This window comes from Strigops habroptila, chromosome 6 (assembly GCF_004027225.2).
Source record: "Strigops habroptila isolate Jane chromosome 6, bStrHab1.2.pri, whole genome shotgun sequence".
In the NCBI taxonomy this organism is placed as follows: domain Eukaryota; kingdom Metazoa; phylum Chordata; class Aves; order Psittaciformes; family Psittacidae; genus Strigops; species Strigops habroptila.
The window spans coordinates 16,671,929-16,699,774 of record NC_044282.2 but is presented as its reverse complement, the minus strand read 5'-3'; the positions used below and the strand labels follow the sequence as shown (position 1 = coordinate 16,699,774).

The following is a 27,846-nucleotide window of genomic DNA, read 5'->3' as shown; positions in this document are numbered from 1 at the left end:
AACTCTGCTTGCAAAGCAGCAGTAAGATCCATAGTTATCTTCCCTACCTGAACACCAGACAAATCACTGGGAAACCTTTCTCTTCTGCTGTATCAAGAAGCTTGTAAAGTGATGAAAAGTGCAGGATTTGAGCTCCTCTTTTTCTGGTACATCACGGGAGCTGCTGCTAGCTCTTCCTAGGTCTTGGCTCCTAAAAGTGTTAAAAACTTTTAGGATATTCTTCTTTTGTTGAGGTAGGATTTTTTAAGACTAAATAGATAGGCAAACAGTGACCCACTCAGCAGAAAGCCAGCACAAGCAGAAGCAGCCTCTTGTACCTGTGATCCTATTTGCCATTGCAAAATAAACTCAAATAATTCTCAAGAAAGTTCCAGCCACACCATTCACACTTTGTATCTCACTGCATAGCAAAATTAAATAAAAATCCCAGCCACTGATTTGCTCCAAATAATTAGCACCAATGCTAGTCAGCAAAGTGATCCCTGTCCTAAGGTTACTTCAACTCCCTGAAAACCCTCTTTGATATAAATAACAAAATCCCTCAGGAGAAATCCTGCAGGTAAAGATGAACACTCAGATTCATTACTATCAGATCAAGATGCACATGTGGTTACAGAGCACCCAGCAAATCCACAGTAATTATTCATCTTCATGTTCTCCCTCATTGGCCAATGCCAGAGCAAGCACCCTGCTGCTCTCAGAGACATCAGCAACCTGTTTACCCTGGGAAAAGAAGAGGTAAAAGTTCCCTATCTTGAGGCAGCTGTGAAAAGCTCACACCCTTGTTTATAACATGGCAACCGTGGCACATGCCCATACATTAAGATGTTAAGGATCTTCTCCTTTATCAATGGTATCCACATTCATTTCAGTGTAGTGCCTCACAGCATGTTAGGATCAAAGCAGAACACCTAAATATGTTACAGTTCCTTTCAAGCATATATTATATTAAAGATTAAGAATGCATTTTTATCCCATCCAGATCGTACCTTGCAGCAAAGGTCTACTTGTTGATGGTGCACACTCAATGCCTATGATTATTTTAGCACCTTCTAATGATGAAGAATAAGCTCCTTTTAAAGAATAAACATCTTTTTCTTGAACCCTCAAGCTTCCTGATACCATCAAATGCCATTCCGGAATAGGAGCTGCATGTGGTTTTGAAGCATTGTTAATTGCCTGCAGTGACACAAGCAAAGATTGACTTGGGTGCGGGCAGGAGAAGGGGAGTTGTGCAACAGGCCTCTTCCATATGCCATCACACAATCTCAATTGGGTTTGCTTTTAGCAAGTATACAGAAAGCAAATTACACAGAGGCAGCAAAACAAATGTGAACAAAAGTAGGCATCAGCCTTTGTGGATACTTCCATTTACTTGAGTGCCAGTTCTTAAGAGAATTTAATTTACACCTCGTGTTATCTTTCTGGAAGCTTGCATGGTTACCCCAGACCAAGTCTCTGTTAGAGATGGGGCTCATAAACTTGAAAGACCTAAATTTCAGAGCCCCCTGAGATGATAGCTAAAGAATTAATCATTATGCCCAGTAGCTACAGATCACCCACTTCGTTGTTCAAAGCAAGCAGTAAAAAAAAAGAAGGGCTGCATTATGGAAACTGTGGCATCTAGTTTGGGGGAGGAGGGAGGGAAAAGTGCAAGTAGATAGGCTTCACAGAACTGAAATATTTCACCCCATACCCCAAAAAGACACCAAACCCAATGTGATTTATGAAGGCCAGAGGGGATACAACTCCTCCTGCACCTCCCCGAGGAAGCCAATTGCAGCAGAAGCCTTGAATGCATTCAAGTTTCAGTAAGAGATAAAATAAAGACCACATAGTTCCTCTTATTGGCATATTAATTAAAACCATACAATATATTTCAAGGAAATTGTAAGCTGACCCATTAGGGTTGTGTCTTCTTACCATTGGAATAATTGAATGCACAACCAGAAGTAGGGCATGAACTAATTTCACTAAAAACTGACATTATGATTTCTTGGTGAAGGACATTTGGGGAATAAATTAAGCTGGGTGGTTTTTCGTTGGGGTTTTTTTTCCTTTTTTTTTTTTTCTTAATTGCCACTATGGCCATTGTTCCAGTGAGCTCCTCAACAGCTGCCAAGTATAAATTTATATACAATAAACCAAAACTGGATGGTTTCTGTAAGGGAGCAGATGCCCCACATTGGCAGAGAAACTTCTCAGGTGGTTCAGCAGAACCACGCCTCAGCAGAAAGGTAGAAGTCCTTGTGTGTCTTCCTATTGAAAGGTGCCAAGATGTAAAGTGCAGAAATGCTGATGATTAAAAACGATATCCTCTTTCTACTGCCTATACAGCCTGATTTTGAATACCGACATATTTTTCTACAACTAAACCCAATATAATGGAATCTTATTCTGACTGGAAAATGAAACAGAAAAGGCTTGTGACCAAAACTGGGTTTGGTATTTATTACACATGTTGAAAATGTATTCTGCTGTTCCCTATGAAACATTCACACCAGTACAAAGTAAAGCTTCAGAACTGTGAAAGAGTAATTTTCATGACACAAAGGTCCTCAAGTGACTCCATCACTTATTCCCTGAATAAAGAAGAAATACCAATGATTCAATTTTCCACAACACTACGTATTAAAGCAGTAACGAGAAGTGCCTGTGCAAACCGTGCCACCATTTTGTGCAGAACCTCCCGACTCCTCTGCTACAGAGGAAGAAGTTCTGAAACAATTTTTGTAAAGAAAAGCCTTCTTAGGCAATGTGCTAAAACTACACAGTTGAATACACCCGCTCAAGTGATGGGTTCTGCTGGCTCACAGAGAGAAGGCAGCTACAGCAGATGGTGGCACCAGGGGTGCCAGACGTTTCACTTTGCAGGTGAAAGCCAGTACACCACCACATTCATGGAAAGGACGGAAAGGAAAGCCTATGGTGGGAGCTGCAAGATGATGAGTGAACAAGAAACCTGGGTGAGATCAAGAATCCAGCTCTGTCATTTCACTCCCCATGAAGTACTTTTCTCTCAAGCCCCACCTTCACTGTTTTTTAACTCTTCTCGTTTCGCTCTCCCCTCCTCCATGCCTTTCTCTCTTCCTACAGGGCTACCCAGTTTGTGGTAACAGAAGCAAACTCACACCTCGGATGTCGAAGGAGAAGCTGTGCCAGAAGTGCCAGGGAATGCTCCAGGGATGGGGATTTTAGTCATACTTGCTGTACAGTTACTAATAGTGAGCCCGCAAGGGAGAGACGGGCGCTGGAGAGCAAGGAACAGATTCAGCCTCATCTCTTGTCAGCTGAGGTCAAGGATTAGCTAAAAATGAGGAGCTGTGAATTAAAGAAGAGTTTGGAGTAAGAGACAGAACTCACATGATAAAATTGTCATAGTGAAAATAGCGAACAAGCTGCATAACTTCCTGAGTCATGCCAGCATTTCAGGTCTTGAGGGCCACTCCCGTAGCCTGATCTCTGCTTCCCATTTGCCTTGTACAGACTCAGATAAACTTTAAAATGAAGGAAGACCAGCTGATTTCTTCAACTGTGGAAAAAAATCCAGTGAGGGCGTGTGTACATATGACTGATGGAAATCAAACCTCTGAAATGCAGATTATTTTAATTACAGCTAGAAAAGCATGCAAGGGACAAGTTTCCATTCTGATCTTTAATTCTGTAGTGATGAAAACACTCATAAGTACCTCCTTCTAGCTGGAAGAATTACAGATTGTCTTTTTAATGCCAGTTGGGACTGTACTGACCCTAAGCAACAAAATCTCAGTTACACAAGGAGAAATTATATACATCTCTCTAAATGAAATAAGACATCAACCAGTTTTTGCATGTCCACTCTCTCTGCATTCTTTTCACTGTAGGACACCCGCTGAAGGGAGAGGTTTAGTGAATAACGCTATTGATTTTTCTCCCCCCCTCTCAACCCAGCTCAGTTTTCTTTGAAAGAGGACTTAACTTCTAGTGCCTTTTAAGACATGCATGTGAACTTCCAAAACACCATTTGGCAAAGTCTAGCAAGTGATCCTCCAAATTCTGGCAGATGCAAACTGTATCACATACTGGCTTTACTCTTTCCACTGTGTAATACTCATAATTACTGAGTGCCAAAATGAGAATATTATGTGTATTAGTAACTAGATCAATACATATGTTCCCACAACGTATTCATTTTATTGTATCTGTTGACCTATATCAGCGAAATGATGCAAGGATTAAAGCTTTAAGCATCTTCAGTGGAAAGTGTTATTTTAAAATCTGACGCATCTTGGCGGTTTCAAGTGCAGTGAAGACGAGCTCCTCCAACCTCCAACCCTAACAAGGTTGTTTGACAGCCTCTCATTCTATCTTAGATGTTTTTTATCCATATATTAAAACAACATGGAAAACTATACCTTTAAACTTCATATAATTGCTAGTTATTTTATACATATAAAAACATGAACTACACAAAATTCCTCTTATGTACCTGTTTGCACTGCTGTATTTGAAAGAAGTTTTCTATTCTTTTGTGTTCTTTCATCTGTTGTTTAGAGAAACTGGTGTTTCATTTCACAGTTAAAAGAACTTAATTACTTGAATTGTAGAGACATGAAAGGCAAGGGAAGGAAAGAAAACATCTCTCTCATTTTAAACTCTCCTTCCACAAGCTGATTTGATTGTATAACTTGAAACTACAGAAATCTGAAATCTACTTCTGAGCATTTGAAACTTTACATCTCTATACCTCTATCTCAAGAGATATTACTCAGGTTTAGCGTGACATTTTGAAATGTCACCATCCCTGTCTCAAAACCAGAAGTTTTAATGCAGAATAAACACCTACCTGCTTTAATTCAGAAATCCATTCTATATTTGATGTGATATTCTAAGAACCTCTGTGCATACCCTTTTTCATCCTAAGGGAAGAAAAAAAATTGCTTCAGGAATCTCTTTCCTGTCCAAATAAACAGGGACTGCTAAAATTAATGGCTAAAGTCACTTACCAAATGCCCAATTATTCTGATACAGCCACAAATTTTGAACCAAAAATATTTGGGGTAGGGAGGGAATATTTTCCCCTGAAATACACTTTTACCATCTCAAGAAAATAACACTACTTTTGCAGTAAAGAGTATAATTTTGGTTTTACTGCAAGGTTAAAAGTTTGAAAAAGTAGCAGTACTTGCCAGAGATCCACTCCATCCCCACATTTCATCCATTCGCAGCACCAGCCCAAGGACACCCATGGGAGCCCTCATGATCATGAACACTGTTCTCTTTCTGGCATAACTTGATAATAATCAATATTAATATTAGAGTTATACAAGTATGTGATCAGTTTTAACATCTACATGTGGTAGCATATGAATAAATACATTCTGTAAGCTACTGCTAAATTTGCAAGCAAACTAACATCTAGGTTCTTTGGAAAGTTTAAAATCATTACACGTAAAAACGTTTAATTTGGAAAGTATCCATGAAAGGGATAAAGTTATCCCTTTTTTGTCCAGTCCTTTGATTTGATAAATTATCACTGGAAAGCTGGGAAATTTGCTTAAAACATTCTCTAAAGTGAACAGCCATTGCTTAGCCCTAGAAGTCTTCTAAGAGTGCGCTAATACACTTGTAGAGCCAAGATGCAGATTTTCCTAGAGAGTGAAACTGAAAAAACACCAGCTATTATCAGTGTTGTAAACAAGGAGTTATCACTTCAACATCATTCACCATATAAGGAAATAATAATAATAAAAAAGGTCATTATTATTATGCAGGGTATAAATAACATTGGAAGTGATGATCAAGAGTCTTCATCAGCTGATAGGTATCTGGCTGTCAGAGCAAAACACACAGTAACAGAACCGAAAGGACTTTCCCAGTCATCGAGTCCAATGACAGCTATTGCAAGCTCTTACCCCATCATAACTGAACCTTGGCTTGCCTCGCTACTCTCAAAACTCTCAGTGGAGAAGTAACTGGGTTTGAAGTAGCTCAATAGTTTTCCTTTCCGTAGATTTATTAATGGCTTGTTCATATTGCTTGTTCCTGTGCCTGATCTGCTCTTAAGATTTAATATTTCTTCACATTCCTGAAAGATTTCCCAGTCACACCAATACACATACACAGCAGTATCTACATTTCCACCACTAAGGCAGCACAGTCCCTACACCAGCCCAAATCCCTACCTTCTGCACAGGGACATTCAGATCCTCACCCCAGTATTCCATGCGAGAACCACCACCCCTGAAGGCAAACAATTCCTGCCACCGCCCCTTCTGAATTTTCTGTACCAAATGGGAACCCAGGATTACCGGTGCTTTAGTAGCAGCATAACACACCGTTGTACAACTCTACTGATTTCCCAGCAGAAATCCTTCTTGTTAGTCCCTGTGCCCACTCTGTATATTCATTTCAGCATCTTTTCCCATTCTCCATTTTTCAGGGTTACCAGGCCTTCAGATGTCAAGTTCAGGTTCTTCCCAATAGTGACAATCGCCTGACTTTCTATCAGTACCAATTTATTTTATTTAGGAGGTTCCTCCCCTCCCCCCCAAATTAATGGGAATTAATTTAAAACTAAAATAACTCATTTCTAGCACTTTATGAAAAGTTATCCCCTTGAATGCCAACTGGCAGTGGGCTGAGTGACAGCCAGTGGTATCAAAGAAATAACTGGAAAATTCACTCTTTCTTCGCTAAACATTCAAAACTGGAGGCAGCCACTGCCAAAAAATATGAAATACAGTGAAGACAGCAACAAGCTCCATATTTTGCTTTTTTAAACTATGATTTAAATTGCTCACCTGATACACTTAAATTCTAAATATAGAGAGGCATGTGCAGATGTATATGGCGCTTTTCCTTATTATTGAAATACATTAAGCACTATGTTAAGATTCTGACTAATTCAGAACAAATCTGTTTTTTCAAGAAGTTACAGCATTTCAAAGCAAAGCATTTAATTAAGCCACAACACACCTCCTGTTGCTATTGTTATTCACACACTAAGTAAAAAAACCTACAAAAACATGATTTAAATCAGGTAAAGCAATGACGCTACTTCATTTTTGTGATGATGTGTTTTTGTTTAGATACATCACCTAACCAGCTCTTCCTACTTATTAAGTATTAATTAAATGGTTTTTGTTACTCCATGACAAAGATCCTTATTTAGCTGGAAATAAAGACAGACTCAAACTTTGTTTTATTTTTTAATAAAGTTTAAATAGTTAAAAGAAGAGAAAAGAGTATGTTTAATGCCGAGCTATTTCTTTGTTCCATGCTAGGCCTTAAAAGTTGGATGTACAGGCCATGAGAAGATGCTGGTGTAGAATATATTAAAATAGCCAGTGACTTACTCCAGCTTACCTTAAATGAAGGAAACAATCTTTACAGGTTTTTAAATGCACTGTCTCTTATTCTGATTAATGGAAAAATTATCCCTACAAAAGACTTTTTTTTAATATGAAGACTACAAAATATTTGCTTTATCCATTGGCAGGGCCTTGAAATTCTCCAGAATATTTAGATGTCTCTGCCTACGAAAGTTTATAAATGCCAATCCAACACTGTAACAAAAATTCCAAACAGTACTGGAAATTAGAATGACTCAACCAAATCATCCCACTATAAGAATATTGTATTTCAATTCTGCATAAACACAGATCAGCATGGTTTGGTTTGTTTTAAAAATTGTTCATGACCTGCAGAATACAGCATCGGTTTATTTCACCATTACCTTTTCCCTTCCATTTCCTTAATGCTATTTCTTCATTTACATTTAAAACATTATCTGATTTGTCTACTAACTTTCTCTGCCCTTAAGGCTTTTTTTAGCCTCAATTCTATCCTCACCCAAGGAGATCCTTCCCATCTTGCTTCTTAAAGAGGTTTTGTTTGATTGATTTTCGATTTTAGGTAAGTATCTTACCATAAAGGGAGCATGGAAACTAATGGGAACAACAATGGGAATTACCTGGACATTTGCAGGCCAAGACTTTGAGTAGGAACTTCAACAGTTACTATTTTTGAAAGAAAAACGTCATGCTTTCTTTATATTTGATAATATTTGACATATTTGATAATATGTCTACTATAAACAGAGTCCTGTGCCACCAACAGCCATGAACAGGAGACACAGTGATGTAGCACACAGTCTGATGAATTCAGCTTAACACAAAAAAATGGTAGGTTGCAGTAGCAGCTGCAATGGTAACAAACATTTAGAAACCAAAGCAATCCAATAACCTAAAAATACATCTGCTAAACTAAGGAAAAAAATCTGTGCAATGAGATTAGAAGTCTCCAAATTTCAGCCTGATTGCTTAGGGACCACAATAGAAAACTAAACTCAGATGTAAGGAAGTACTAGTTTGGAAAAGCCTCAGCTTTCAAAAATTCAAGATTATTAAAAAGCAATACATCTGCTCATCATTCTATGATTTAATTGTTTTCTAGTCTATGGGAATAAACAGCAGGATACAATCATTTGCATCCGTTTACTTTTTTTTTTTAAACTTTTTAAACTAAATTAAGAAAATACTCTTACAGAAAAAAAAATTAAAAAATTTAGATGAGCACAAAGAAATGCCATGACAAATCCTGAGACAAATTATCCTACATCATTGCTAGTCCATGAAAACTGGTTTGAATAATAAACATACTGGAGCATTCAGTGACAGCATACAAATCAAAAGTATTTGTAAATTATTAAGTTGTGCATGTTTTTAAATGACAAAACATGCTCACGGGTTTACTTTAAAATTTCTCACTGCTTGTTATCAAAGTTAAAAGATCATTTGCATACCAATACACATACTGTAAACATGAACTTCTCATTAAGGAAAGATGGGTTTACAGTAATTTGATCTTTTACAAAAAGCTATTGGTAACTGAATCTCTCAGTGTCTAACTTTCTAGAAAATTAAACCAATGTTTCCACTCTCAAAGTTGAAACACTACCGCTTTAGGAAACAGCCCTGTTTATTTGTTAATCAGAAATACAATCAAGTGGCATATTTCCATTTGCTCTTCGGCTGACAGTTTCAGCTTCATTATATTTTACAAGAAAACAGCAGACTTGCAGAGGTCCTGTAAATTCTTTCATATCGCAACTGATTTAATTACAGCGGTGAAGAAAAGCAGCGGTGATGCAAAATAAGATCAGCCCAATTGCCCTTATCTGATGACAGGATCTCTCTTCCTGTTTGGCTTGCAGCAGTGGGGACTTCTTGTTTTGTTTCGGGCTTTTTGTTTTTCTTTTTTTTCTGGTCAGGCTGCCTCTGTCAAGACTGACAGAAGGAAGAAGTTGACATGCCCTTATAATTCCAGCTTGAGAATGATCCTCATACCAGGAGAGCTGAGCTTCAATCAGTAGGTCGGGGAATGATACTAATGTGGAGAAAATTATCTGGATAGCTCATATGTTCACTTAGCCATTGTATGGGTGTTTCCAGCATTGGCTCAATTCCATGAATCATCACTTGAGTCTTCTGCTCTCCATCTAATTCAAAGAAAGAGAGAAACCACTAGTATACCATTCAAAGTTCGTAGAAAGATTAAACATTTACTTACACTTAATTCAGAGTAGATTTAATTGGTGTTACACAGTTTAACATTCAACAGAACAAAAAGCAGGAAATACTGGTATGGAGAGAGCTGAGATTTCCATCATCTAAAACAGAAACTTTGAGTTAAAATTAATTCAAAAACAAAATTTGGGTTAAAATGAAACTTAATGAAAGTGACATCCTTCTTTATTAGTTGCAAGGATATTTTTCCTACAGTGATCACAGCTTGGTCTCAACGTAGTTCAGGCATATCCATCTTGCCCAGGTAAGCACTGTATGAATTTTACACAGATCATGCTTAAGATGTGTAGCTTCCTCAAATGTACTAATAAAGTTGTATTCTTAAGACTGTGATTTCCTGAAAGTCTGGACTACGTGCTATATGTCACACATACAGTACATGTAATATTCCTGAAGTAATTTTGTTTTCCTAAGAATAATTTACTTAAGTCACTAGCAATATTTCAGAGTTACTCAGAAGGCTGAATTGGCACCAGCTTTTCCTCACTTTGTTTCATCTCTTGGAAAGGCTATGTTAGCAAATGATTCCCAGTATGACAAGAATATTTTCTAAGTATATTTCAATTTTTTTTTATTTATACTTGTCCCGGAGGATGCAAGTACTTTGATCCTTTGACTCAAATGATGGGAACCAGCTAAAGCAACTGACATAACTGTCATGAAATGAACTAAAAAAAACCAGAAAATGAAAATTTATTTCAGAGCCTTGAGATGAGAAAAGCATCTGAAATATGCTCCAAATAATAGTTTGGGGGGGGAGGGAAACAGTAGGCAATGACCTTTTACTGATTTTATACTATACTCTGGCATTGTCACATGGACCTACCACAGTGAAATCCACATTCAGCGCTCAAAAATATCACTGCCTTCTCCAACTGGCATTTTATGCCCCCCTCAACTGTTTATATTCCAGAACAAACCTCCATGCTCCCCAAGAGTTGCATGGAAGAGAGCAAAATCTAGAAGTGACATGGCTCTTTCATTCAGCTACCCCCAGCTGTAGCATAATTCCTATTTTATAAGATGAATAAAATTTTAGCCGTTTGATAACCAAAATGATTTGACAGCTGCCTGATGAAGTTTGTATTATGTTATGGCTATCTATGCCAGCACAGGTGAAATTAGACTAGGAAGAATCATCCTTGAGTATGGGGCTGACTTTATGCTAATAATTCTTTCTGCAGAAGCAGACAGTTATGTTTGCCTAAAATAAAACATTATATATTAATTACTTGTTACCTACATATGGTATCATATTCTGTAAATAAATACATAAAACACATATATTGATATTAATACTTGATTAAGTACATAAAGCTTGATTCTCTAAATGGCATAGTACATGCATTATTACACTAAACTAAGCATAAACAATTGCTGGTTTCTGGTTTTATTGCAGACAGGTCAGAAGCATGCAGCACATCATTTAAAAACAAACTTCCAGCATTTCCAACCAAAGCAAATATTTATTGGGCTGAAACATTACGAGTCAGATTGTCAAGAATATAAACTCAAAGAAAAGGTCTCTGAAACCAAGTTTTTACATTGAGAAGTTAGGGAACTTCTAAATATTTTTATTCTTAAAGTAACTTCCAAATATATGTATTTAACACTCAAAAACTATCTATGGTTTTCCATAAACTGGCCACAGAGTTGGTGACCTTTTCACACTTCGCAATATTATTTAATTTTCAGAAACAACTAATTGCATACGCAGACAGATGGCAGAATGCTGTTTCAGCATTAGTACTGTGCTAGCTACCTTCTGGGCAAAAACTTGCAAAAACATAGATGAAAAACTTTACTACTGCGGTATCATCTTCTTGTCATTGGAGGAAAGGCTTATGAACGATAAACACCTTCTTTGGCTTTTCTTTTACTGTGTGCAGAACATTCTTGGATGTGTGCACATGTCTACTAACTTGATGCCTCTTAAAAATGAAACGCAGTTAATCTGGGTGTCCCCATTCCCTGCTCCCTACCCAGCTTTGTCCCTGTCTTATACAAATCTTTTATTCTGTTCTTCAGCAGACTGAGAAAGTCTCAGAGATCAATGAAGAATTTACAGTTTAATTCAAGTCTAGATCTCTGCATTAGCATTATTTTTACTTTAGAATTATCTCTGACAAAGAATCACTTCTCCTTAATTCCTTTTCCCCTTAAGGCTTGACTAAAGAGATCTTATCTACCAATTCCACATTTACTGTAGCCTTCTTTCACAAAATCCATTGTTTTTACCTTAGCTTTCTTCCCTCCTTTCGTTACTTGGAATCATAAACTCTCACTTAAGTCACATTTACCCAGACTTTCCTCAAGTTCCATGTTTTCAGTAACTTCCCCATTTTGAATCAAATAGATAGTCTCTTTCCTACAGATGATCCCTCTGCTTTATGTAACATAAACCTGTCAACAACAAATACACAAAAAAATTACTGGAAAATATTCTTGTTTTCCCAACAGCTGTTGAATTCTTATCCATGATTGCCACTGTGATCTAGGTTCTGTATGATTTGCTAGCTATCATGAAAGCTTCATCCACCTGGTTTATAGATAGAATAGGTTTACACAATATTTTTCCTTCCATTACTAAGTTCATAGTTTTAAGAGCTATAGCTTATTTTGTATGCATCTTGACACACTAAGTGCTGTCCTGTTCCTCCCTACCCTATAGTCTATGAAAACAAAATGTCTTTTTAGACTGATAAAATACCTCTATAAGAGTGCGCAAGTGGCTAAACACAACATATATTTGAATGAGAGGCGTAAGATTTAAATTAATCACAAAGAAGATTCATGTCATTCTATGCCACTGGACATATGAAAATTAGGCCAAATAACTGTTTATCTATAGCACGTGGGGTCCAGACCTGACTATATAATTATTGTCAATACCCACTTTACAATATTCAGTGATTGTAGTAAGAAAACCACCACCACCACCAGCAGGATTTCCTCAAAACCAAGTTGTTCAAATTTTTCAGTCACCTCAGTAACTATTTTTTTTTTCCTTTTAAAATAATGATAGAACTGAGTTATATATCAGTTATCATATGACCTGAAGATGGTTTCTTTTGCTTTCTTGCAAATTAATCTCAGGAAAAAGATGAAGTGGAAATATCAGAAATATAAGAGCAGAGCAATACCTGTTTTGTAGGAAGTTTTTATAATGTGTGTACATCATAACTACTTAAAATCAGAGTATTTTTATATTACTGATATGATGCACGAGTGATAAATACTGTTTCGGCATTTATGCCTCAAAACCAATTAAGTCATCTCCTATCAGAGTGGTTGTCCTAAGATCACATTATTTTTCTTACTGGATGGATTTCCACAAGGAAATCCATCCAGTAATACAGAAGGCACTATAGCCCTCGAAAGTCTCTAGTGGCAAGTGAAAAGCAAAGATTATAAAGGTTTTTGGTAAAACTTAATGGAGAATGGACTGACAGCAGCCCTGAGGAGAAGGACTTCGGAGTGTTGGTTGATGAGAAGCTCAACATGACCTGGCAATGTGACTCTGCAGCCCAGAAAGCCAACTGTGTCCTGGGCTGCATCGAAAGGAGTGTGATCAGCAGGTGAAGGGAGGTGATTCTCTCCCTCTACTCCACCCTCATGAGACCCCACTTGGAGCATTGTGTTCAGCTCTGGGGCCCCCAACACAACAGGGATGTGGACCCGTTGGAGCAAGTCCAGAGGAGGGCCACAAAGATGATCAGAGGGCTGCAGCACCTCTTCTATAAAGACAGGCTGAGACAGTTGGGCTTGTTCAGCCTGGAGAAAAGACGGCTCCAGGGAGACCTTAGAGCAGCCTTCCAGTACCTAATGGGGGCCTGCAAATAAGGTGGAGAGGGGCTTTTTACAAGAGCATGTAGTGACAGGACAAGGGGTAATGGCTTTAAACTGAAAGATGGTAGATTAAGATTAGCTATTAGGAAGAAAATCTTTACTGTGAGGGTGGTGAGACACTAGAACAGGTTGCCCCAAAAAGCTGTGGCTGCCCCATCCCTGGCAGTGTTCAAGGCCAGGTTGGATGGGACTTTGAGAACCTGGTCTAGTGGAGGGTGTCCCTGCACATAGGAGGGGGTTGCAACTCGATGGTCTTTAAGGTCCCTTCCAACCCAACCCATTCTATGATTAATATTCCATCTCCAGAAGGCAGGTAACTATGCTTAGATGTTGTGTGCTAAGACATTTCTGAGACATTTCAGATGACTTAATTTAGACATTAACTCAAAGGCTTCAACACTTAGAGCAGGAACCTGACACAGGCTAATAAATCATACTATGTAAAGTCAGAAGAGTTTTCCAACTCTGTACAGAAAATGGAGAGAGAAGCAGGCAACTCTGAAGTGAAAGGTTTAAGAAGAGCTCTGCTTCCCTATCATCTATAAGGTACTACAGTGTTCCAGGAAACCACCACAAAGAAAGTATTGGCAAAGGACCTTTTTTTGCAGATAGGCATCTGCTGGAAGGAAGCAAGAGACTGCGGCTGTTGCATCTCAACTGAGTCCTTGAGGCAGTGGCTCAAACCCTCCATCCTCAACCTGAGGCAGCTTGGGTCCCTCTTTTTTAGTCCCTCCTTTCAGGAGAATACCCTAATTACTACAATATTTGCTGCTGCCAATGTCAAACTTCCTCTAAAAACTCTTTATGTTCAAGGATCAGTGAGACACAGAAAGAACAGAGAAGAGAAAACCTGTAGTCTTCAGAGAAGGTAGTAAGATGTGCAATGTCATGCTATCACATGGTAAGTTTTCCTGTTTCCTTTAGCTATATAGGTTATGGATTGCAAAGTAAACCACTCAATATTAGGAAACAAAATAATTTAATTATCTTACTCGTTATCAATTCAGATTATTACACATAGGCTGATGTAATCTAAATACACTTTTCTACTGAATTATCTTATAATTTAGAAAGGAAGAATTAAAGATGGAGAGAAAAGAAATGATTGGTTTTGAGAAAGATTCAAGTGCCTAAGAGCAGAATAGTGAAAAGGCACTACTTCTGGCAAGGGTACATATTCAGTCATTTTTCACTTAGATTAGCACCACAATGCTCACTGATGCTGCAGCTACATACTCCTTTTCACCCACACAAGATGAGCTTCTCTAGCCAGACTACATCGGTGATGCACCACTTAAAATTCTCCAGTGGAATGAAATACCTCCCTTCTGATTTATGGCCTCCAGCAATAACCTGTTAGGGCAATTTAGCTAGCTTAAATTCTTTTGCTGATAGACAATACAAGATATTCAGGATTTAGAAAAAATGGCCCCAGAGTACTTCAATTAGAGTCCTTCCTATGCATGTCCTCTGCACAGCAAGTCCTAGGACCTGCCTGCAGTCACCAAAATGGACAAGAGAGAAACCACAGCAAAAGAACCGCTTACAAAATTGGCTTTAAAACCCTAAAAAGGGAAATAAAAGCCTTTATTTCCAAACCAGGAACAAACAATGCACTTCTTGCATGATAGAGGGCCACAAGACTGTATTGGACAATAATAAGGAATAAATGTATCCAAGGAAAGTGTCATACAGTTGCAGCCTTATGAACAACAGAAACAAACACAGTTTCCAGCTTTTTCAGTTGTGAAGTGGGCCATAAACATTTGCCTGCTTATCTTCAGAATATATCATATGTTCAAGATTAGATGATACTAAACGTATTCCTGACAACATGTTATACCACACTGTAGGAAAACTCATCTCAGGTCAGCATCACAAGGAGTGGAGTTCTCCTTTTGAGGCTGTGGTGCAGCTGTTTTCCTTTACACCTCTCCAGCAACTCACATAACCAGGAAGGAGAACCTTTAGGTGCATATACCTTGTAGGAGGCAGAGCACTCCTTGACCGTGTGCACTCAGCAGCTAGTGCCTTGGACATCTCTGAATCTCAAGAGACATAGCAATGTCTTCACAGGGAAGATATTAATCTATCTCCTTAGGATATCTTAGAAAATTACTTACAGATGCATAGCTTTCAGTAATGTACTTCATGTGTAGACGCAACCAAGTTGGTTACTGAGAGATATTGCTGACTCAATTTTTAAAGCCTAAGGCAAAAGCTGGGGAGGGATAAATCCCTGGCAAGCAAAGGTGAAAATTTCCTTCTTGAAGGCTAGCCTTCTGGTATCGCACAGAGGAACACACATAAAACTATGGACCATTATTTACAAAAGACTGCACTATGTTAGCAAGCAAATTCAAAGACTATATTCTAACGTGTAACCACAGGTGGTAAGAAAGAACTGGACAGTGGCTGACGTTATCCTTCCCCTCTCTAGGCACTTCAGGTTGCATATTCTAGAACATACAGAGAAGAGGCAGCCCCAGACAAGTCTCATAGTCTAAAAATGATGACCTCCAGTGGATTCTGCACCAGTAGTAGAATATAAAAAAATAAATACTTGATGAACATACTTCGCTTTTTGCACTTTCAAGTAGGTAACATCTCTAAAAAACCCAAACCCTCAACATTGTCAGTAATGGTTCATTCTGATACAGGGATATAAAGATCTTTCAAAAGCTAGTGCTGAAACTAGCTTTTCATTGTGGTAAATGGATACCATTTACCACAACAACTGGATACCATTTACCACAAAACAAGCTTCACAATTATTTTCATTGCATGTACCACAACAATCACATTTTTTGTGATACATGAAATATCCATAAACTTCACAGGTAGCTGTGCCTGGGATTGCCCCAACCCAGGCATAGGACTTTGCACTTTGCTTTGTTGAACTTCATAAGGTTGGCATCGGCCCACCTCTCAAGCGTGTCAAGGTCCCTCTGGATGGCATCTCTTCCCTCCAGCCTATCAACCACACCACACAGCTTGGTGTCGTCGGCAAACTTGCTGAGGGCGCACTCAATCCCACTGTCCATGTCACCAACAAAGATGTTGAACGGAATCGGTCCCAACACCGATCCCTGAGGGACACCACTCAGTACTGGTCTCCAGCTGGACACTGAGCCAAAGTATAAAGGTCTCAAATAGAAAACCAAACTTGCATTTTAAAGAAATCTTACCTGCTCAACTGAGTACTAACAGGTGCTCAATACCTATGCAATTTTATGGGAAGTACATACAAGTTGAGCTTGGTCAAACCTCTTGGTCAAATGACCACTTGCTCTTTGAAAGAGCCCAGTACAAATACTTCAGATAGTGAATATTTAAGTTGTCTTTACCGATACAAAATATTTTTTATTTAAGAAATGATAACTCAAAGGTCAAAGGCTACTACACATTCTATTGAGCAGGGGATTTTTAGTTACATTTTTTAGAATAGGAATAAAATCTTAGTATGAGTTTCCAGAAGCTTCACACTAGCCTGTTTCAGTCATCATACTCCAGGTTTTCCACACTTTTTTGTGAATTCCTCCCTACTACAAAAAGGATCCTGCTCATGACAGTAGTAGGCTCCATTGCTAGAAGTGACTCATTTTCCATAGCAATCTTGGGATACTTTTCGCCTCACTTGAATCGCAGCTACATCGCACATAAAAATCGCACAAAAATCTGTACTCCTTTCCTCTCCCCTAATTTGGAATAATTATCAGTTTAAACAGAAACACAGATGATACACTGGATCACAATCTGCAAGATACACTATTCAGTATCCTTTTACCAAGAGCAAGAACACACAAAAAGTTCTGCAAAGCTGACTCTAAAAGAGCCTAGCCACAACAAAAGGTTCCTCTGACCTCAAAAATTTAGAGACTGATATGTGACACGAAAGCACAGGACTGACTTTACTTCCTGCCTACATATCCTGACAGCCCTGAGGAAAACCACTGATGCTGATTTCAGGTGAAGAACTCGCACACAGAAATACATGGTCAGTGCATCATTCAGAACAAGTCTTTTTCCTCTAAACAATTCTGTATCTGGAATAAACATTGTTCCAAACACAATATGTGGTTTGGAGAATAAGAACTTCAACTCCTGGATATAATCCAAATGCCTAGTATGAATATAAATAATCAATCAGGTAGATCTGGTCAACTGGCAGCAATAAGAGAATCTCTCATTTTAACCATTGGTAATAACATAAGTTCAACTGACCAAACTGCAGGCCACAATTTTCCTAAATATATGTTCTCAGCTCTGGGTATTCTTGATATCTACACAGTTATCCCTGAGAACTTATAACTGTGACAAGTTTCTAGCCTCAAAGACAAGTAATGGTAAATAAAATCCACAACTTTGTATTCTGCTAAAAGATCTCTTTTAAAAGAAATGTTATATTTTAGTAAGTTTACTGAACAACTCGTTATAGATAACAGAACGAGAGTGCTTAACCTATCTTTTCTAACTTGTTATTTTGATTTTTAAAAATTCTTCTCAAAAATAAACAGTTCAAAACATCAGTCCCTCTCCATTCTGGAGTGTTTTGTCATTCCTATTATGTGTCTCAATTTCACCCTTATAGCACCTTGATGTCATCCTATGAGAGTCCCTCATAAAGACTGTGTTTCTTAGTTCCAAAATGCTATGACAGAACTAGACGTGTACCAACCTCAGTGAACTCTCTTCTTGCGGAGTACTTGACCACAAACACCAGGCAAGATATCTCAAATATTCCTCCACTGCGACACTGTAATGAAGTCCACATTCACTGATTTAGCTTTAATTACTATTATATTTCTTTACATGGTTTTAACACAGGCAGTTGGCTGATCTCTACATGATCATGTGGCATAAATATCTCTTACTTGAGTTTAAACATTTGTGAATTAAAGGAGAGGGAAAAAGCTTCTTTATGACAGTTCTTAGTATGATTAGATCCTCCGGATTATGTTCCAGCACAGTGCTAGATTTCTCTATGCTCAAAATGAAAGTAGATGAATATGCAACATTATAATCTACATTAAGTATCATTAAACACTAGGAGCAAATCAAATACTTGGCATCACCCCTATGCATCATTTTCTCCTCCATGCAATTTTTTCTCTCTCATTATTTCCTGTCATCCTCCACCTCAAGTCTGCACTTGGTTTAGACAGTCACATTTCTGAAACATAACAAAATATGTGGCTTAAACTAATCACCACAAGAAAGTTTATTACACTTCGGAGCATCTTATGAGAACTTCTAATCTCATAGCACTCAGAAAGTATGTAACAAACTTTTTTATGTTCCACTGAAAAAGTTTCTAGGGAAGCAAAGCTGGCTGCAAACACCAGTAAGTCCATGATGCCTGAGCAGATTATTTTTAACAATTCTCCACACGGTCCAAAGCAGTTAACTACTGACAGTATTACTATCTAGGATGACCAAGGGGATTTTTCGTTCTGTAAAAGAGCTCGTGCAGCCCAATGGAAAAGCAGATAGAGAAAGGAAAGAAAAGTTTTACTTAACTAAACTTTGTTAGGGTTTTTTTATTATTTTTCAATATTGAATAGAAGCTTTTTAATGGGGTTGTTGTAATAAATCCTAAACAAATTTATGACAGAACCCTAAAATACTTTCTTAAATATCTAACATTTTAGTAGCTCAAAGGTTTTAGAAGACCTTACAATGACCAAGACTAAGATGCTTCCTGTCAAACATCTAGCTTCAGACAGAAAAAAAACCCCAAAACCAACCTGTAAGATGAAATTCCCAGGAAATATTCTTATACCCCTTCTTCCTTAGCATCAGTACCTCAGCCCTAAACCAGCAATAAATCTGTGCTAGCTTATAAAAGACTGGGGTTACCAAGTGAAACTTACAACACAGTTTTCAGCAATAAGTTTACATTTGGCTATGCACACATGAACAAAGTGGGAAAGTTCAATGCAAATCATGCTGCTGTTCCATGTAAGGAGCAAGCAGACAACACATTTATATACACAAGGAACAGACAAGGTGCGCATTAAAAGATAAGCACTTAAATGCATGACAAATTGAGCCCTACTCATCCATGATATGTTTTCCATTGTTGTTGTTTCCATTGTTGAGGGAAAGCTAAATCACTTTTAGGAGTTGTGTAGCTTTTTTAAACAGCAGGCATCTTGACTCACAGTAAGTTAACCCTTTCATGCACCATGCCCTTAATCAGATTTGAGGTTTCCCTTCCCTCTGAACTGTCTACAACTGACCTTCAGAAATTAAGGATATCTCTGTATACAGCCAGGGAACTAAATTTGATCATTATGGTTCTTTAAAATAAAGAAAAAAGGAAAAAAAAAGAAAAATAGAGAAATTTTTTTCTTTATAAAGACTGGTATAAAGCAAATCAATTTGCTGTAAAAGACCTCATTGCTCGTAGTTTGTGAGAACTTTTATATCATTGTTTTCAAAATACTATTATGCCAAGCAAATAGCAAATTCTCTATACAATCATATTAAATATTCCCCATGCATATGTACATTAATACACTTTTAAAAGGTTTTAAATGGCATTCTTGAACTTTCAACCTCTATTTTACTTCATTTTCAAATTACTATAATTCACATCATGCCTGCAAATATTCTTCAATTCTAATGGCCGTCCATCTTATTATAATAAACTTTTCGGCTAATCAAATGATGAACTATTCCTAGCAAGACAAAGCAAAGAAGGATTACTGTTGCTGCAAAATCGTTGTCAGTACAGAAAAGATCAGCAACATTTACTTATTTTCTTCAAGCCATAATGCTAATTGTTAACCTGCCCAGTTTAATAAATCAAATTCAAAAGTAGACATTTGGACATAATTACAATTTTAAAACATTTGCCTGAAAAGTGATAAGCGACATGTACACATCAAAGGCTTAATGGTTGTTAATGCATGTTTTGTACCTTCTCCCATTTAACTGGAGAAAAATAAACTGGTTTTGCCCCCCCCCCTTTTTTTTTCTTTTTAAACGTTCCTTCCAGTAATATTATGATGATATTTAACAAAGTAAACACCTTCACAAGCAAACTAGACATGAAAATGGAGATGAGCTATTCAATTAACCCCAAAGTATGGACAGTTTTGTTCCACGTCTGACAAATTCTTTAACCTCTGCTAACTTGATCAGTAAAAACTCAGCTAATTGAATCCATCGACGTGAAAAACCACAGGCTCAAGTCTGTACTGCATACATCAAGCTGAAGGATTTCTGCTTCAGCCATGGCGGTAATAGTCAGTGGGGTCAGGTCAAAGAGGGTTAAAGTGAGTCAGGATATAGCCAAAGGAATACATCAAACACTGATTTTAAAAGGGCAATTAATCTTAGACAGAAATGCTTCCTGGGGAATGAGATCTCAATCTTAAGAGCACACTACATGATGTAGCAGTAAAAATGTACATATACAAGCTTAGAGAGCTTTCATCCTGTGATCACAAACAGAAGGGGAGTGCTGTTTATCAGAGAAATAGAAACCCTTGCTAAAATACTTACATTAGCTTCTTCCGGGCCCTTACTCATTGAAAAATAAATTCTTTAATGAGCAGGCGACAGAGTTTGCACACATGAAATATCTTTTTCAGTACATGTACTGTATGTTCTTCTGAACAGCTTGTAGATTAAAGTATTTAGAGACGTCCACCAAAGTACAATTAAAGAATTCAGTCTTGAAAAAACTTTCTTCAGGAAAGAAGTAGATAAAGGAGTAATGGAATACCTGAAGGGCTCTTTACACTGAAGAGTAACTTCAAAAAAAAAAAAAAAAAAAAAAAATCCCCCCCAAACAGCTACGTGTTCAGTGTTAAGTTTGGAAGTGAATTTTTATCAAAAGTTCATTTTAATTTTTTAAAATATCAACAGTTAGCTTCAAAACTGACAGATAATCATATAATCTTTAAAGACAGCTCAACTGACTTTTAGATTTCAGAAAGTATTTTTCCACTTTACAGCAGAAAAGTAGATCCATAAAACACACATATACATCATTTACAAACAGAATTTGCTAAGTTAGTATCACTAATTAGTTGGCAACATTATAAGAATCATTAGCTGTGTGAACAATGCACTGCAGGTACACAGCTCTAAAATGAGTTACAGCTAATTTTGCTGCATTAGTTTGCAGTTTTAAAGAGAGCTGGCTTTGCAAACACCTTTCCTTCAATCTGGGGAAACTGATCCCCAACATCGTAAGTGGCAGAATGGTATCTGTTTGTGTATCTGGTCCATATATCTGGCTTCTTTGCTTAAATTGCCAGTGACTAACAGTTTGCATTAAGATACTGGACTTCGCGAAACTTCCCAAAGTGCAGAGACTCACTGAATTTTGCCATTTTAAGTCTGGTGATGATACGATCAGGAAAAAGGGCAAGGACACAACAGCCATTCAAATCTTCAAAGACTACAGCACCTCTGTGCACATACCAAGCCACTGGATAAGACTCTGGCTTTGACATAAGGAGAAGTTTTACCTCTACTTTCTTATAAACGTTCTTCAAATTGCTACAGGTGCCAAATAAGATAGTACAATTTGTCCACTGAATGTGAAGTTATCAAAATCTCTCATTAAAATGAGGTATTAAAAAAGGGGACAGCTACTATTAGCAAGCACTGCTGAATCTTAGAGAAGAAAGACACAGTCAAAAGTGTTTATTAGTAGAATACTCCGCTTTTCATTACTGACATGGCTGCTACTTTTCTCCCAATTCCATTTGTAGGTCCTTTAGTTTTGCAGGTTCTCTTCTTTTTAGCCTTACAAGATATTTATCTCCTGGAAAAATCAGTTTGCACCTATACGCATCAGGGCAGAATAGAACAATACTGCAAGAGAGAAGCAAGGAAGATGGGAATGATTTTGCTCAATCTACCCCTTATGACACAGTACATATATCTAATTTAAAGGTACAGATGTACCTCATAAGACGGACCAGAAGCCACTCTCTGGACCTCAGGGCAAGTGCCTATTCAGCTAAATTATCTCCCCCTCCATATTGCTTACTGACAGTAGACCCCAGATCCATGAACACAGCTCAAATTTTCGGGAAGAGTGTTAATTGGCCTAGACCAAAATTATGCCAGAGAACTGCTAATAGTCATACAGTACAAACAACACATGTTCTAGCTCTCCTTTTGTTTACTGGAATAAATAAAACCACCGACACCACAATGTCTAAATCTGGCTGTGCACTGCAGTGTCCTGGTTGAGAACTTCATGTTGTAAGTCATCACAGAGGTTTACTGCTATCTCCTGAAAGCTTTGGTAGAGCCATTAAAATCTTCAGTTACACTTGTACCAGTTACACCACTAAAGGCACCAGCGATTATACAAGACATGAACGTTAACAGGATGATGAACCTTACTAAATAAAAAAAAAAACCAAACCCAAACCCGAATATGCTTATTTCAGAGCATTCTCACATTTTCTATGAAACTAACCATAAAAAATATCCTGTAAGTCTATAGACTTCGTGTTTTTGATGGCTCAGTCATACTGTGTGACCTCTCTGATCTCCCTGGGGTGAGACACACTGATTTAGATCAGGATTCAAAAAAATCCAATTCTTAACTCTGTTACTGACCTCAGTGTGACCAGGTGCAAGCCACATCACCCCTCTGTGCCTCTAATTTCTCCTCCCTTTTTGTCTCTTCACTCATCTTTTGTCTAAGTGATAAATTCTGTGCGAACACACTGCAATATCCGTACAGTGCATAAAGAACCTGAGGTCTCCTCCTAAAACACAAAAAATATACCTTTTAAAACTGAAAATTCACCACAAGCAAAACATTTTGTCAAGTTATGCATGGCAGATTATTGACAGAAGACTTGCCCAATTTCTAGTAATTTTCTACAGTCAGAAAAAGAAATGAAGAAAATGTCTGCCTAGATTTTCAGATCCATAGCGTTCTATCCGGGACTTGGGGGTAGCACGCTGATACTCCCAGGAGTGCAGCTCTACTGCAGTCCATGAAGCAAACTGCTCTAGGATGAAAAATACTACTTTTCTTCTGCAGAGAATTTCAAAAATGCAGGCTTGTGACTTCCAAACAGAATAAGCTACATTGGGGTGGGGATAAAAAAATTTTGCTCTGTGGAGGACTTTCTCCACTTCATACTACTACTGTTATAGAATAGACATAAAAAAACCAACTTTGTTGTGCCTGAATAAAATCATTGGCCTTCTGACAAATTTAAAGAGAATAGTCTGGAGTCTGATGCTAATAAAACTTATTGGGTGGCCGACAGAATGAATTTAGCTGAAGCTGAACAAATTTCCAGACTTGTCCGGGAAACAGAATTATTTCTCTATTTGCTGTACCTCTTCCTACAGTCTACCCTTTCGAATGTGAATGCATGTGCATGACCAGAAACCACTTCTAAGTCACAAAGAAAAAGCACTCTTGTGATATTAAGGAAGTTGCTGGATGGAAGAAGGCAGACTAGACTAGAACAGTATGTTTCAGTCAGAAGGGACCTACGATGATCATCGAGCCTGACCAATTCAGGGCTGACCAAAAGTTAAAGCATGCTATCAAGGGCATTGTCCAAATGCCTCTTAAACACTGGCAGGCTTGGGGTATCAACTGCCTCTCTAGGAAGCCTGTTCCAGCATTTGACCACCCACTTGGTGAAGAAATGCTTCTCTGTTGCAGCTTTGAGCCATTCCCACACATCCTATCACTGGGTACCAGGGAGAAGAGCTCAGCACCTCCCTCTCCACCTCCTCAGGAAGCTGTAGAGAGCAATGAGGTTGCCCCTTAGCCTCCTTTTCTCCAAATTAGACAAGCCCAAAGTCCTTAATTGCTCCCTCATAAGACATTCCTTCCAGATCCTTCCAGACTTGTCACCAGCTTTGTTGCTCATCTCTGGATGCATTTTGACTACCTGCACCTCCTTCTGTATTGGTGGGGCCAGAACTGCACACAGTATTCCAGGTGAGGCCGTACCAACACTGAATGCAGTGGGATAATCCCCTCTTTTGACTGGCTGCTTATACTGTGTTTGATGCCCACCAGGATGTGGTTTGCTCTCTTGGCTGCCAGGGCACACTGCTGCCCCATATTGAGCCTGCTGTCTACCAGCAATCCCAAATCCCTTTCTGCAGGGCTGCTTGCCAGACACTCTGCTCCCATTTTATACCTGCACCCAGCATTACTCCATCCTAAGTACAGGGTATGGCATTTGGACTTGTTAAATTTTATCCCATTTGCCACTAGGAAAGGGGCAGAGGGGTTACTAGTTACCAAACAGATAATTCTTGTATAGTCAATTGAGGTAAAATTGGAGAAATCCTTAAAACCAAGATATGCTTGCTATTTCCTGAGAATTCTATGGAGAAAGATCACAACCAGTGCCTAGATCCCCACCATGGGTTTTTTTCTTTTCTTTTCTTCTGGGAGTAAGCAAGCCATAACGGCCTCTCTGGTTATGCAAACAGCTTGTTTGGAAATGAAGATGGCTAACAAACACATAAACAGCACAGCTGCCACACTATTAACTCTCAGATGACCTGCACCTTTCTGTGTAGTCAGGACAAATTACTTCATTATATATATTACTAATGAATTCTGTAGTCATGACTATTAATTCTATAATCTCAAGACAACCTTTGGACTTCCACCCCTTCCAATTTTAACTCTGAAAAAATAATGTCTTCCCATTACAACTTTAAAAAAAAAAAAAAAGGCAACTGGGGCAGGTGGGGGTAAAAAAAAAAAATAAAATAATCAAAAGTCAGAAGTCAGACAGATGAAAGACAGATGCAGAAGGATAATCCAAACAGATGGCCTGGTTAGGGAAAAATAACAGGCATAAATAATGACTCACACCAGAAAGGAGACGTACATAATGACCTGCTCTAACTTGGAGAGCACCATTGAGTCAAGGACACAAGGAGGGTGGAATAGCTTAAGCAGTAGTCTGAAGTTCAGTTGTGACCCGCAAGATAACTGCCACAGCACAGAAGTCAGTAGACTAGCATTCATGTCACTAATGACCTTTTAATCATCTTCTAGTATGCCTACATGCTACAAGACCTCTAACCTTTCACAATACTGTCATATCCATCTGGGATGAAAGTGTGGCTAAAACTGCCCAAAACTGACCATGGCTAGTTTTATTTCTAAATGTAGGTGGCCTGGAAAAGTATTTCAACACTGTACCTCCACAGCACTGAAAAGCAGACACCAGGCTGCAGAGAGCACAGTCAGACTTACTAGCCAAACATGAGGAGCAAAAGCTTCCTAAACTTGCTTACCACTGAAGCAGCAAGGACTGGGATGGTGCTGTGCTGCTCCTCTCCTTGCTGTGCAGCTCCCATAGTAAACCCCAGGCCTAACTAATTCTGATCTCAGACAGAGCAATTCCAGCTATATTTCATGTCAATCCAAAACCATTCGCACTGCATACATTTACCTCCTTCTATTGCACTACTTGTCACTTGTATCAAAATTAGGACCTTACACAGCAAATCGAATCTAAATTCAATTTTCTGTTTGACTAATTTACTGGAAGTCCATGCTCAGAAAACTGAGGGAGAACAAAAACAATTAATATGTAGTCTCTCATACAATATACATTGAAAAAAGCTGAGAGTTAATTGAAAACAGCTGATCACTAATTTTACAAAATCATTCAGTACAGCAAGTCTTAAGAGAAAAATCCTGGAAGTCTTTTTGATCCTTGTTTTATTTCTGAAAGAACTAATGACACTGTTGTAGAAAGAGGTCAGTTCACACAGCTTTTCTGAATGAACAACAATGCTGTGAAAACTGGGATTGATTGATAGCCTACTGTTTGCGTCATTATGTCCAAATGTTTACCATTTGAATCTTCAAGGAAGCATGAGACAAAAATCAAAACAAGTTTTATGAAGACTTCAACAACACTGGCAAATTAAAATTGTATCCAGAATTGTTTAGACATGATAGCAGTGGAAGAAAACTGTTTCCCTCTGCATTATACATTTTTTATCTTTGCATTATGCACAATGTCTTAAATTTCTGGTGTAGAAGAGGAAAGACGTCTTTCCCTCCCCCAGAACAACTCTGTTTTCTATCATTTTAACCCTTTACCTCTTCAAAGCATTCTGTAGAACTCAACAGCTCCTTTTGCAGTTGTGCAAGATCATACTGTGTTCACCCCTTTTCCTAATGAGTCACCATTTCTAAATGAACTGTTTACAATATTAGAATGTTCTTTTATAGCAACCTCATAAATGTCTACTAAATAAATTAATTGTTTTAATTGCTGTGAATTACTTTTTTTCCTCAAATGTTATAAACTCTGAAGTTCAGAACTGATATCACTACTTCCGGAAACAAAGGCCCCTTAACAGGCAACAGGAAAACCTGTCATAAAATGCATAAAACCATGGCAAAATGCAGCGTGACCTCTCTCGCAGCAACAGATAGATAACAATTTTATTTATCTGTCATAAATGACACTGTTGCTGTAAGCACGTAGCCCGATCTACCTAATCTCAGTAAGAGAGAGGTTATTAGGCAGCAATGAAAAATAGCCTTGGTGCTATCTCCTTCAGGCACAGATAATGAATTTCGTTATTCAGCAGTTTTGGGACCAAGACCCATAGGTAATGTGTTTACCATATCAGCTATGTCACCTTATGCTATATTTACAGGCAACAACATGGTCTTAACATCTTCTCTTCCTTACCTTCAGAGAAACTGTCACTATGCAGTCTAAGAGAGCACAGGCAACATCATGCTTCATCTTAGCCTATTCCTCCATAATACACTAGATCTTCTCACAAATAGTAGTAACTCTCAAGTTATTTAAATGACTGCCTAATTTTCTAGAACTGGAACTACTGCTGACAATTCCACCACACAAGAACTGTCCAGTCAAAGGATCAAATTTTGTCTGTGCAAGTGGCATCCGCAAGCACAGGAAAAGATCAGACTACTTTACTGTAGCATGAATAATAATAATAATAATAATAATAATCTGATTTTAACACTGGAGTCCTCATGAATGGGTGTTTCATATTAACATAAAGACATCTGTCATAAGCTTGCATTCAAAATTGCAAGATGCACATTCTATGAGAAGTAAAACTAGGATTTTGGACTGTTGGTGGGAAAGGATCTTTGTACAATTTCAGGAGTGTAAAATGGTGAATGAGAAGGGTGACGACTGGACAATTTCATTTTGGACTTCCCGGAGTAACCAGGATGTTAGTCTTCTAGGAAATGAGCCAAGGTTTGAAAAACTACAAAAATATTTATACAAATTATGGTAAGCTTAGTCAAAGAAGTAGAAGAGCCAATTTTAAAGGATGCAAAAGCAGATAACAAAAGGACAGCAAGTTATGTATGACCTGAATAGAGGTACTTTAGAAACACGATGCAGGAAAAAGTAAGAAAACAGCTGTAAGAGTCACTGACATGAAAGAA

At 38.1% G+C, this 27,846-nt stretch overlaps 1 protein-coding gene and 1 long non-coding RNA gene across 8 annotated transcripts in view; both read right to left on the bottom strand.

Annotated features, from left to right (window-relative positions):
• Window positions 1-1,239: 1,239 nt before the first annotated feature.
• On the bottom strand, window positions 1,240-6,529 carry LOC115609901. The gene is made up of 2 exons (XR_003992037.1): window positions 4,826-6,529; window positions 1,240-3,321 (listed from the first exon to the last, which is right to left on the bottom strand). It is a non-coding gene; the product is annotated as an uncharacterized LOC115609901 (long non-coding RNA).
• A 648-nt stretch (window positions 6,530-7,177) lies between these two features.
• ATG5 (autophagy related 5) overlaps window positions 7,178-27,846 on the bottom strand; it is a 79,469-nt gene continuing 58,800 nt past the window's right edge. For 4 of the 7 annotated variants that reach the window (XM_030489376.1, XM_030489377.2, XM_030489378.1 and 1 more), the window contains one exon: window positions 7,178-9,481. In XM_030489376.1, coding sequence (XP_030345236.1) covers window positions 9,345-9,481 — 137 coding nt within the window. In that variant the 3' untranslated portion in view covers window positions 7,178-9,344. Of the gene's footprint in view, window positions 9,482-9,510; window positions 9,653-21,363; window positions 23,165-27,846 lie in introns of those variants that run through there. The other 3 variants (XM_030489381.2, XM_030489380.1, XM_030489379.1) reach the window with 2 other exon arrangements.